Raw genomic sequence first — 13,341 nt, 5'->3', positions numbered from 1 at the left:
TTTGGCAGGCATTCTCAGATCATGAAGAGCAGGTTGCCATTATCCCTCAAGAGAAAAGTGTATAACAGCTGTGTCTTACCAGTACTCACGTACGGGGCAGAAACCTGGAGGCTTACGAAAAAGGTTCTACTTCAATTGAGGACGACGCAATAAGCTATGGAAAGAAGAATGATGGGTGTAACGTTAAGGGCCAAGAAAACAGAAGATTGGGTGAGGGAACAAACGCGAGTTAATGACATCTTAGTTGAAATCAAGAAAAAGAAATGGGCATGGGCAGGGCATGTAATGAGGAGGGAAGATAATTGATGGTCATTAAGGGTTAGGTACTGGATTCCAAGAGAAGGGTAGTGTAGCAGGAGGCGGCAGAAAGTTAGCTTGGCAGATGAGATTAAGAAGTTCGCAGGGACGACATGACCACAATTAGCACATTACCAGGGGAGTCTGAGAATTATGGGAGATGCCTTTGCCCTGCAGTGGGCGTAACCAGGCTGATGATGATGATGATGATGAGCGCATATGCAGCCCATGCACCCTATTTTAGAGGATGAGTTTTAGAGGTAATCTGCTGCATGTGCAAACAGTGGGCATGTTGAGAAGCCGCAGCATCATGTGTGCCGTCTCCCCGCGTGTTTAGTACTGCATGTTTAGTACTAGATGTTGCATAATCTCGAGTTGTGGAGATGCGTTAAGCGAGAGGCAGACAAAGCATTCACTCTCCACTGAAGGAGCTTTTCATATCGTCCTACTGCGGGCGACACTATAAACCACGAAGGCAGAGTGGATGCGAAAGTGTGGCTACTTTCGCTTCGTACCACCACGATGTAAAGATATCATCGACAGGGCATGAAACCATATCTTTCGTCGCAGACTCTAAAGTTCAACAAAATTAATTTTTTTTCTCATTCAAGTTTGCTTTTTCCCATTGCCCTATAATTTGGGAAACGTTGCGGCCCCTTCTGTATAAGAAAACTCTGTCAGAAACTGTACTTATTTGCATAAAAGGTTTAATTTCTATACAATTAAATTTCGATATAAGGAAGCAAACTCACAATTTTACCAACTTCGTTATATCAAGGTTTAACTGTATGGTTACATGCTGAAATTGGCAAGAAACATTTTGGGGCTAATGTTATGTCCGATTATTTGTAATATCCATGTTCATTATACAGTTGGCTCATAATATTTTGATCCTTGCAGGACCACCAGATTTGGTTGAAGTACGAATTGAAGGGGTGAATTAGGAACGGTGATAATATGTATGAATTCGTATCTTTCTTTAACTTTTGAAGTAGTCTACAATGTGTTTTTTTTTTCTTGCTCTAAAGCATGACTCAACCAACATGCGGGGAAGAGCATCAACACGTTTAAACGCTACCTCAGTGTAAGACAATAAAGAAAAAGTTCTGCAGATCTGTTATCGGTGGCTCCAACAAAACAAACATGAATGGATGGCTTTAGGGGCGACAGGAGTGTCGGTCACTAAGCGATATAAAACATTTTCACGCCTAGGGATGCAGTAGCCCTATCTGCTGAATTTCTTGTTTTCAAGCTTTTAGTAACCGCTCCATGCATGAAGGCGTGCTGGTGGGGGTTGATTTAATTGAAGCAGCATGCTTTCGCGTTTGAACTAAACATGTTTTCCTTCCACAGCCCCCCAATGTAAAGTTTCTCACTAAAACTTTCCAGTGCATCCGAATTTAGCGAAAATTCAACTGAGGTCGAATTAATGGTATTCAGCAGTATCGATGTTTGATTGTATGTGCTCCACATAAAGTACACTCCATACCCTATCAAAGTGATAACACAGTGATACCTTCTATGCTTGGCTCAGCTCCTGCACCAGTAGCAGCGCCAGCAACAGCAGTGTTCAAACCAGGACCTGGAAATTTAGAATATAATTAAAATGAATACTTCAATTTGGAGAGCTTGCCACCTCACACCATGGCCTTGCTACGTTTAATTTGCTTCTATCAAAGCTACCACTAAACTCTGTTCTTGTAGTAAAACACTCCCTGAATGGTGCTTTACAACTTCTAGTTCATCCCGAGGCATGGTGAAAGGTTCTTTGAACGTAGACCAAAGATGAATATTCAAGTTAGCTCTATCAGTAAATTATGTTTCTGAAATAGCAAAACAGCCACTTTTACCGTTAGAGGCTTGGTAAACCTGAAGAGATGCAAAAAAGGGTGGTGATGCAACACTAAAGTTCCCACACCAGATCACCGTGACATTGCGACTTCCATAGGCGGAGAGTTTTCATTTTTCCAGGGGGGGGGGGGGGAGGGGGGCCTGACCAGCTTTCCGAACTCCATATATATATATATATACATACATATTTGTTGTACTTGAAGAAGCTTCGCGTGACCTCGAAGAGTTTAGCACTGTAGTGATGGCGCTATATCAGTAGATACAAGACCTCATAGTAGGGGACCATTCAATTTCACAGCCAGAGTCCTCTCGGTGGTGTAATCTTCCTTCGTGTAATTGTCGCATACTTCGCTATCACTAATAACTCTTCACCTTTCCGGTGAAACTGCAGCCTCTCTGTCTTTTTTTTTTTTTTTGTCTTTTTCTGTAAGTCCAAGTGTAAGCACTCCTGTACATGACTGTTACTGATTTCTAGTGAATCTGGCTTGGCCTCATTTCAGTTAATGAGTGTATTATAGCGTTCTCCAACTATCATGCACCAATACTTAAAGAAAGAGCAGTTGTGTCATTTGAAGAAAACTTAGTTTCCAGTACAGTGGAGTAGCCGCCAGTAATTCTTTCGTGATTGAGATTTAATTCAGTAATTGCAATTAATTGTCTAACTCAAGAAGTACTGTCCTAATTTCCAAAGTGTCAATGAGGCATTTGTAGACACCCCAATATAACATCTAACTGTGGTGTTTTAAGCGACGTGCTAGTGGCACACAATATTTCTCTGACTGGCAAAAAAAAAAAAAAAAAAAAAAAAAAAAATGCCCCCACGAAGTATGAAGAATACCATGCGAGTGCGCTCCAACCCGCTCTCATAAAGCAGCACCCTGAAATAAGCTGACTGAAAGCAACTGCACTGCCTGTCACAAACCCGAAGAGAGAGCGCATCTCCTTGATAATGGTACGGAAGAGGCACCTACAGCACGTTTCACGGCATTGCAGCTATTTCTTCCTTTCATTTCTACATCAAACTTATTATCCGTCTCTCAAGGCTGACTGATCACGTTGATAACAAAAGCCCCTTGATAATGTGGCCGAAGCGCTGCTCTGACCAAGCACGAAATGCCAAAAGCAATGTGATAGGCATATATAGAATTGTTCAAAATTCCGGCTTTGCTCGCACCGCATCGAAAGTGTGCACGCGAAGCTATAGACCTTTTTCATCGGCGATGTAGCAGCAGCGCGTTCATGACCCCAGAGAACTTCCGGTCAGCCATTTTCGAGAGTCCAGTTAACCAAGAAAAAAGAAGTATTTTGCCACATAGTATACTGTAGGCACGTATTCTTGATGTTTTCAGATATAAAGAATATGCAGCATGCGTCGAACTCATGAACAATACAATTCATTGTCAAACACTCCAACTCCTCAACAAAACTGGTGCCAGCTGGAGGGTCCTGTAAGTTTATAGGCTATTTTAACTTGTGTTGTCCTGAGGGCTTAACCAGAAGTCTTGTGGGAACTCTGTTTGTAAGCATGAAAACGGTCTATATTTCGGGCCGGAAACTTGCTTCGGACCAAATCCAAATTAAAGTGAGCATTTTATTTTTCATGAATGTATACATGCTGCAAAAACAGGTTCGTGTCAAAAAATAAAAGCGAAATAAACAGACCGGGAAGCGACTAACGTGTAGAGAAAAGGCAAAACCGATGCGTTCAAGAAAGTAAACATACCACTTCTAAATGAGCCGAATTGGCAATCAGGATGTCTACACAAAAAGAAAACCATCACATTTCAGTGTGCCTCAGTGATTTCAGTGTTTCAGTGTGATTTCTATCATTTGTAAGCTCCGTTGAAAGCCAGCCTAGAGGACATGTTCAAATAGGTCTCCCTTTTGCAGCTACGCAGTACTGTGTCCGTTTTATCACTTCTTCAGTGGCTTTCTTGATGACCGAAGCCGCAATTCTACGGCAGACATCTGTTATCCTTGCCTTGAACTAATATGACGTCTGTCTCGATCACGTAAGCACGACCTTTCACATAACCCCAAAGAAAGAAATCAAGTGGGGAGAGGTCAGGTGACCTAGCCACCCAATTTACACGCCTGTGCCTTCCAATCTATTGCGCATAAAGTCCTATCCAGCCAGTTTCGCGCTTGGCTGCTGCTGTGTCCGGGTGCGATATCTTGATGACACCAGAGAAGTGGAAGACATGACAGCGGGACTTCCCTGAGAAACTCATCCACCACTCCAAGGATTTCGTTCACGTAACGCCGTCCAGTCAGTGTGTGATCAGAGATGGGACCGACGACAGCACCGGCGTAAATTCCGAACCACACACTGAGCGACCACTGGTACTGGTGCTGACTGCGCTTTACTCAGTGTAGATTGGAGGCCCTCCAATAGTGTGCATTATGCAAATTTACCTAGGCGCACTCTTGCGAAAATTGGCTTCATCTGTGCACATGATATTGCTCAAAAAGTCCGGTGGCCCATGGCCTTTTGTGAGGGCCCAATGAGAGAAATCGAGACGATTCTACAGGTTCCTATCTTCTAAGCATTGGTGCTGGTTAATGTAGTACGGGTGAAAGGCCATCATTTAGAATCCTCCAAACTGATGACTTCGAAATTGGTATCTGGGCGGCCACATCCCATGCTAGCATGAGGGTTTGAGACCATACATGCTAGAACATCCGTGTGTAGGCTAGGATTCAAAGATGGAGTCCTCCACCGTTGTTTCTTGAAGTTGCCGGTTTGTCTCAGGATTTCTTCATTTCTGATGATAGTCGATGTGTTTGGTCTACCGCCACACTTCCATGACTGAAATATATATTTGCGGCCTGCCTCTTGTTGCCATTTGCAGATCCCAAGGTAAGGATCATGTTTACCTTCTGCTCATTAGAGAAAGACATTGCAACTGGGACGAAACAAAACGCACCTTTAAACGTTTGCACTGACGTTGTCAATTCACTTTTGTTGTGATAAGTTTTGTGGCCAAAAAAAAAAACAAAAAAAACAATGCACTTTATCAACGCTAAGACAACAGCTACCGCAGCTTGTTTCCAACTAACACCAAATGCGATGTGATACTTCGGCCAGGGTGCGGCAGGTAATGCACTAGCTCGATCACGATGTTCTTTATTTCATTCTGGATAGCTAAGATGGAGCCTGTTTGAGGGTGCTGCTTTATGATCCGGGTGGGAACACAGCCACGTGGTATTCTCCATATTTCGTGGGGTTTATTTATCAGTCGGAAAAATATTAGTACATATTAGCATGTCGCCGAACATAACGCAATTAGATGTCTCGTGGCTGTGCCTTCAAATGCCTCATTGACGCTTTCATAATTAGGATAGTAAGTCTTGAGTTAGATAATTACAATTACCTAATTCAATCTCATTAACGAAAAAGTACTGGCAGCTACTCCACTGCACTGGAAACAATATGCACTGGGTTTTCTTCGAGTAACGCATTGCTCTTTTTTAAAATCTTGGTGCATGACAGGACACCCTGTATATATTTATGACCTTTGCATGCAAGTGACAATGTTTCTATCTCTAATAAATGTTGTAGTTTATTAGAAATGTTTTTTTTTTCCAAAATATTATGCGATATTGAAGCAGCGCACTTACATCTTACACGTATGCGTACACATACAAAGGGCATACACAGCGCCTGTGTATTTCCTTTCTATGTGTACGTGTACGAGTCAGATGTAAGTGCTCTGCTTCAATATCAAGGCTCACGGACTAGCCCATCAATATCTTCTTTTTTTAAGAGTCATTAACATTGCTTACTGGAAAGAGAAGCAATACTGAGACACACAACATTCACATGCATTTCATACGCCATTGATAAAAGGCTCCGCTGAAAGGGTCACTCAAGCCTATAGGTTTTTTTCATGGCCAAAAAAGCGTGCAAAGCAATTTGAAGCGTGGTGAACTTACAGCAACATATTCATTCTCTAGGCATAGGCTATCCATACCTTTAGAAGTAATCTTTAATTGCCTACCTCCATCTCTTTCAAAAATATAATAAACTTTATCCTGTGTGTATATTTGAATATATTGTGTATGTGCATCGCACTTACAGTGGACATTTAAAGCAATGTTGAAGTGAGAAAATACGGATGAGGCAACCACTGCTAGTGCTTCTAATGCGCAGGTCCTCCTATTGTCAGGATTCGCAGAAATAAAGTGAAAGTATGAATTAAAAGCCATGCACGTCCGCGCCAACAATGATGCAGTAAGTTATTAGCCCCAGTAAAATTTCAAGTGAAAAGGTCGATGCAAGTCAAAAGGATCTTCATAAGATGTGGGTAACAAAGCTCTGGTAACGGCACGTTAGGTGTGTTTGCAACAGGGAGGGGCTAAGTCCCCCCCCGGAAACAGGATGCTCAAGATGCTGAATGTTTATTAAAAAATTCACTTAGACTGATGTAAAAATCCTGAGAAACAGAACAATGTTCTAGAGTCACAACTACAATGATCTGCACCACAGGCTGGAGGTATATATAAAGTGTATTCATGAAATATACATCTAATGTCAGCTGAAATTTCAGTTGCTGTTCATTATATGTTTGTCCAATGGAATGGGTGGCAATGCTGTAGTAAGGTCTGAATGATCGAGTGGGTCTGAAAAATTAAGACTGCAAATTCAGTCGGCGACTGTAATTGCAATATTTTGACATCAGTTTTGCCCTACACTGGATGCTATTAGAAAATCACAGAATTATTGGTATCATTACAATAATTGTATAACCACGGTCTAAAAGTGTGGAATTTTATGATGAGACCCTAACCGTTGGCATACGCACAGGAATACTGACACATGTTGCAGTGGAAGACTACAGCTTAATTCTGGCTACCTATGGTTCTTTAAAATGCAGGCACCAAAAGTGCAGTACACAACCATTCTTGCATTCCACCCCCCTTTAAAACCTCTACTACATGTCTCATGCGGTCACTTTCAACAGCTATGGCCTTCGAAAGACTAAAACTCTATAGATTATAAGAAGTTGTATAATTTCTCCATGGAAAACTCAATGGCCATTGAAATATTAAATACATCCGACACTACAGCCTAGACCGCTTATAGCATAAGTCGCTGGAGTCACGAATATCTGCGCTATAAGCAGTATTGCACTATAACCAGAACAACATTTTTCAAAGGCTGCACATATGCAATACATGTAGACCAGGCAGCCGTGCGTATCTGAGAATCGAAGCATGCAACCAAGACGTTTGCATCCATTTAAATTGATGAATGTTGAAAGGTTAATCTCCGAGAAACAAAACCTGATTGATTATTCGAAATTTCCCGTGGCACTTCCACCAAATCCACAGAAGTAGTGTAGAATGGCGTCCGAAATTTCTGGTGCCATATAATCTCTTGCTTGATTTCTCGTACTGATCGGCGTGCTCACAACGTCCAGAACATGGCAACCACGGATGAAGTTGCTGCCATTCAAGTTTTGTCCGTGCCACTTGTATCCTCACTTTTGTAATCAAGGTGGTTCCTCTGCTTTCCAGGTGTTACGTAGTCACTGATATGCGTTTCGTTGACTCGGCACCAAACAGCAACTTTGGTCGCCGACTTCCGACAAGGCACACTGGTTAGGCCTAGCTGGCAGGTGTGTTGGGCGGCATGCCATTGCAGGTAGCTTGTCCTTGATATGTTCGTACCCATAGACGATTACATAGAAATTGGGCATGCGACCATGGGCATAAGCTGAACTGACAGCAGCACATGTGAAGCGGAGTTTGGTTTCTCGAGTGATCAGCCCCACCAACTACTGCGAATGCCTATCCATTTTATGTCACTAGTACTGCGGTGACATTGCCCGTGCAAGCATGCGTAGATCAAGGAAAAAAAAAAAACGGAGAAAAAGAATGGTGCGATATAAATCTTTCAGTTTCCGTTACACACTGTTTGTATGAAGCTTACGTCAGTGCTTGCTTTCACGTGGCACAAGCTCGTCAATAGTAAATAACAAGAACACTTAAAATGCTATTGCTGCCATTACAAACCATTAGAGAATATTCAAAATGCATAGTTGTATGGCAACACTGGCCACACCCACTCTACTTGTTACAGCATAGTCGTGAGGCAGCTGCATGTTGTGAGCCTGGGTGATCATTGCTGCGCAGCTATTCTGTATTCTAATATGTAATAATTGCTTAATTGCCCAGCGATTTACGAGCAATTAACATCACTGTGCTGCCACGAATCAACGAAGTCATGCCAGTGGGTTTTTGCACACTTGGATATCCATCGGGATGGAATTCTCAAGGGACGTACAGCTTTGAATCTGAAAACTATATCCGAACCTTTTAGCAGCAACATGTGCTTAGAGAACCTGAGCTAAGTACCCTGAAATCCCTTATTTGCTCTTAAATTTTAGCATCAGGCCTTTAAAACAATCTCATGGTGCAATACAATGCCCCAGATTCTTTATGTCTGCAAGAAAATGTTTCGCATGTGAAATATCAAAGCTCTGGCACTAGTGTTAAGCATCACAGCTAATAGTAAAGCTCCATGCATGCAACTAATAAGAACTGTGGTTGCTCTGCTCATGTTAAATTCTCATTTTGAGTGAAAGTGTACAAGTCAGGTCTTGGTTCTATGTGGCGTTTATTTTTTGTTCGCCACAGAATGTATCAAGTTTTCACACAATAAAATGTTGCGTGCATTTTTTCTCGCTCGAACTGCTTAATTCTCACACTGCTTTTGTGTCTTCTATAGGTTGAGGATTTGCAGTTCACAAATTCTCCGGCTACAAACAGAGCACAATAACATGAGCAATCCTGCAAAGCAATGGCTAGAGCTACTAGAGCGGCATCTCAATTGCAGAGCCGGAAACAAAGAAATACAAGAGTATTAAATGCCAAAAGAAAGTACGGAAAATGAATGCATGTATGATACAGCAGCACAGTGAGTGGCGAAGCACGAAAAGTGCACAGGCTCTGTCGATCTCTATCATCGGTGTGCTTCTATGTGAAGATGAGCAGTAGTAATCTGCAGTGACATTGTAACCACTCTTCTATTTCTTTTCCCCCGCTTTGTAATACCTGCTTCAGTGAACTTTAATGAGCTGTTTGTATTTTTCAGTGAATAAATGGAATTATAAATGCCCCATCTGCACACTTGCACTAATTACGCGTCAAAGTGTCTCTTTTTCTTGCAGTACAAATTTAAATATAATTTTTGTGAGCATTGCTGTCTTCTAAGAAGTTCGTTCTACCTATATTTCGTCTGGAAAAAAGAGAGAGAGAGAGAGAGATGCCCTAGGTTGTTTCCAACGTTACCACGGATCCTTTGTAGGGTTGGGACTGCCCAAAGCCATTTTGAGCAATTTTTGGAGCAAGTAAAATTGCATTTTAGAGCAGTTTAGAAGAGACAAAATTTCATTTTTGAGAAGCTTGGAGCAGGCTAAATTTCATTTTATAGCAATTAGGAGCAGGTAAAATTTCATTTTGAAGCAGTTTAGAGCAGTCCAATCTGAATTTTGGAGCAGATTACCTCGGTACTGAAACCTTCTAGTGCATGCAAATTTTGATAATAGTGCCAGCAGATTTTTAATCAGTGGTAGCAATCACCAAATACTTGCATTCTGCAATACAGTCAAACCCGGCTATATCGAACTCGCAAAAAAACGCCTATCAGTTCGATATAGAGCATAATTCGATATAAGCCTGCTAAATAATTGGATGTCATAAAAGCACATACCATTTATAAAATCACTTTATTGACGAAAATAGCTTAGTTTCGCATAAATTAGTCCTGCATTTTCTTCTGCTTGGGCAATTTCGCTGCCTGCGACGCACGCACGTCCCCACGTTGTCTAAGGAGTCCGAGCAGCTGAGGCCGCAACCTTCCGCATTCGCGCAGAAGCACCGGACTAATGCGACTGCACCAATCACTTCGGAGGATGTGGGCAAAGGACCGTAGTTGCTTTCCTCAACGTGCCTATTTTCATTTGTGCTCGGTACGATGTCGGCGATGTAGTCTTCGTTTCGGGATCTACCGTCGTCGCGACACCATCATCTGCACTCACAAACTCGTCCACCGTTGATTCGAATGTCCCGGAAATTTTGACAGCTCGCTCCAAACTTCGGCAACACCGGCAACGGCTTCGTCGCATTCATCAGAATTTACAGTCATCACCGAGCACGCGGAAACCGGCACGTATGAAGAACGCCTCGTACACGGCCGTGCATACGCGTCGGGCGCCATGGGCACCGGGTTGCGAGTCTGGCCACTTTAGCCCTAATCGTGCTGAGAGTGCTCCTCGGAATCTTGCACGCTGCGGGGATATCGCGTTCGACGCGATTTATGATTTCGATCTTCACGACGAAAGGCGAATTCTGCCGCTTCATCACGGCAACACTGCGGGAGAAGGCCCACAAGGCGCAAACACGATAAACCAGAGAAGCAGCCAGATAACTCGCACTTTCGCCATCTTGCATGAAGAGCGCACAAGAGCCTCTGGTTGGCTGTCTGAGCAAGCGCTGTAGGCGGGCCAGGATCATTTTTTGCTGGGGAGTGTCGATAGATAGTGATCTAAAGAAAGGAAGGACGCTTGATTTTGCAACCCGTGAGGGAGCACGGCGAAGCGTCGTCAGGGGAGAGGGAGGGGAAGTGAAAGATGATAGAGAAAGAGGGAGGATAATAGACTTCACTATGCGCGACAGGGGGAGTGTCGACGGCTCGCCTGAACAGCCCGAGGCAGCGCGGTCACGGTAGGGAGAGCAGTTGGATGGAGCCGCGCCGCCGGGTTTCCCCGCTACCGCGAGGGAAAGCCAACTTCTGGGGGCACTTTTCCGCGGCTTGACGTTTGATATATCGGGAGTCACTGCAATATTTGTTCGATGTAGGCGTAATTTTTGCTATATATACTCATTGTAACTATACCGTGACCAGAAATTGTTCGATATATAGAATAATTCGATGTAAACGGGTTCGATATAGTCGGGTTCGACTGTAGTGAGTCCGAAATTTTGGAAAGTAGTCCAGGTCATTGTTTATAAATACATGTTTCTTTAATGTCTCGATAGTGTGGGTGAAATGCCTGGAAATGTGCTTCACCAACAGAATGTACAGAGAAGCCAGAATAAGCGAATGATTGTGGTTTATTGAAAGCCATCTCTAATAGACTATAGCGATTCGAAAGCACCTAATGCTTAATTTTTTTGCGCGTTATATCTGTTTTTCCGCCTCTCGAAGCTTTGAGAGTGCAAACTCCAGGCTGGAGTTGCCTTTTGTTAGAAGAGTATGGCCACTTTGAACCTTAACCATATCTTTACATTGCATTCCTGTGCTAATCACCTCTTCTGCACTTGCGAGGAGTGCCCTGCTTGCAGCCACTTGTTCTTCTAATGTTTTTTTTTTTCTTCTGCAACCTTGTCTTGACAACTGGTTTCACTTGCATTTGTTGGCTGCTTCTGCTTAGAGAAACTTCCTTCTGCATCAATCCTTACTATGTACTTGTTCTTTGCTTGCTTAAGACTTCTAACAAGTTCTAGGCTCAAGGGCATTTCAGTAACATCCCCTACGACAGGTACGTGTAGCGAATGACGTGTAGCGAATATTGTAGCTATAGTGTACCAGAATATGGAAGAGTGGGTTGAGCAGCTGGCATGGCATATGCTTTCCTGTAAAGTCGGAAACATCGGTGGCACTACGATTGAACTATATATTCCCGTGCCGACGCTCATGATGATAGCGGGGAAAAATGTAACTTCTGGGTCACCATACCTCAACGCGGACCCAAAGAGCTGCAATCGAAACTGGGGACAAAGACGCCAGCCAATTGAACAGAGTGCAGCACGCACCTCCCTAATATCTAGTTTGCTCACGGCATCTTCAGCCTACTTTTTGTTGTTTTGCACCTCAGCTAGGGAGCACCGCACTGCTTGGCCCACTCAACCGTATTCTAGTACACTCTAAATACAGTTGCACTGGCCGTTCTGACCACAGCGTCGAAATGTGGGAGCGGCCACGTGCATGCCAGCCCCTTGCCAGAAGCACTGTTACGTCCACTGTTATAAGCGCGAAAATTACGAGAAACTGTGTGGGAGGCGCCGTCACGCAGTGTGTAGAATGTGAACAGCTGCACTCTTTTTTGGAGAATGACTCCACTCGCTGTTCACGGCCAATGCCGGAGCACACATGTCGAAGCCGTTCTGACGCAGCTTGGTGCAGGAGTCCCACCCCTGCCCATGCTTAGCATTTAGCAGCAAATAGCAGTGGGAGGACACCACAGAACAAAGGTGAAAGCAGCAGCTATGCAGGTACCCATGCTATAGAGCGAACAGTTTTGTTTTGCCATGCCTTAACCAAGATGACGGATGGCGTTTTGCTGCAAGTCGACAGATGGTGCTTGACATTTTGAATATAGTAACCTATTACTTCTCAATTAATGGCACATCAAGGGACAAAATTACCACAATGTGTGATTAGAGTGTGGTGAAAATTTAACAAATATCTCTATATTGATAGAATCAAACAGGATATCAACAGTCTAAAGAGACATCATACTCATAACATTTGAAGGTAACATTTCTTTTTTAGAAATGTCCCCCTCCCCCCCCCCCTCAAGTTGTATTCTTTTAATTGCTCACTTAAATTCTTTATAGTGACTTATTTCCAGAAAAAACAAATAAATGTCTTGGTCACATTAAAGCGACAAAATTTTGTTTGTGCGGATTTATACATACATAGTTCTTTTGTTGAATACATGGATAAACTAGCATAATATTTTTACAAATGTATTAAAGTTCACACAACTTATCTTTATATTTTAAATAGGTGAAAAACTAGGGCCTGTTTTTTGTTAAACTCCATTTCCTTCTTTAAATTCATTATGTGTTGTGCCAAGGGGGTGATCCCAGCAAAGAGGGCGGTGTTGTGGCAGTCTTCAAGCAATGTCTGAATCAATGAAGGACCACATGAATGGGAAATTAAGTGTTTCATTACAGAATACAGCCTCAGGCATGTGCTTATATAGCAATAGCGAGGCATGCCATGTGAACGTCTACAAGCAAACTCAGTGGCGGGTACCCATAAAAAACATGAAGCAAATGAAAAACTTACAGTAACCAATTGTTCGATCGCTAGATGAGATTCTATCAGATCTCACACATCTTGGTAAAAGAGACACACACATCACAGTGTCACCATCTTGTGTGTGCTCACCTGTAAAC

The 13,341-nt window shown here is 42.9% G+C and overlaps 1 protein-coding gene across 4 annotated transcripts in view; it reads right to left on the bottom strand.

Annotated features, from left to right (window-relative positions):
* LOC126544833 (uncharacterized) overlaps positions 1-13,341 on the bottom strand; it is a 133,099-nt gene that overhangs the window by 68,197 nt on the left and 51,561 nt on the right. For all 4 annotated transcript variants that reach the window (XM_050192327.3, XM_055062143.2, XM_055062142.2 and 1 more), the window contains one exon: positions 1,814-1,879. In XM_050192327.3, coding sequence (XP_050048284.1) covers positions 1,814-1,879 — 66 coding nt within the window. The remainder of the gene's footprint in view (positions 1-1,813; positions 1,880-13,341) is intronic.

This window comes from Dermacentor andersoni, chromosome 1 (genome assembly GCF_023375885.2).
Source record: "Dermacentor andersoni chromosome 1, qqDerAnde1_hic_scaffold, whole genome shotgun sequence".
In the NCBI taxonomy this organism is placed as follows: Eukaryota; Metazoa; Arthropoda; class Arachnida; order Ixodida; family Ixodidae; genus Dermacentor; species Dermacentor andersoni.
The sequence above is the reverse complement of the archived record's forward strand: the minus strand, read 5'-3'. Positions and strand labels throughout refer to the sequence as shown.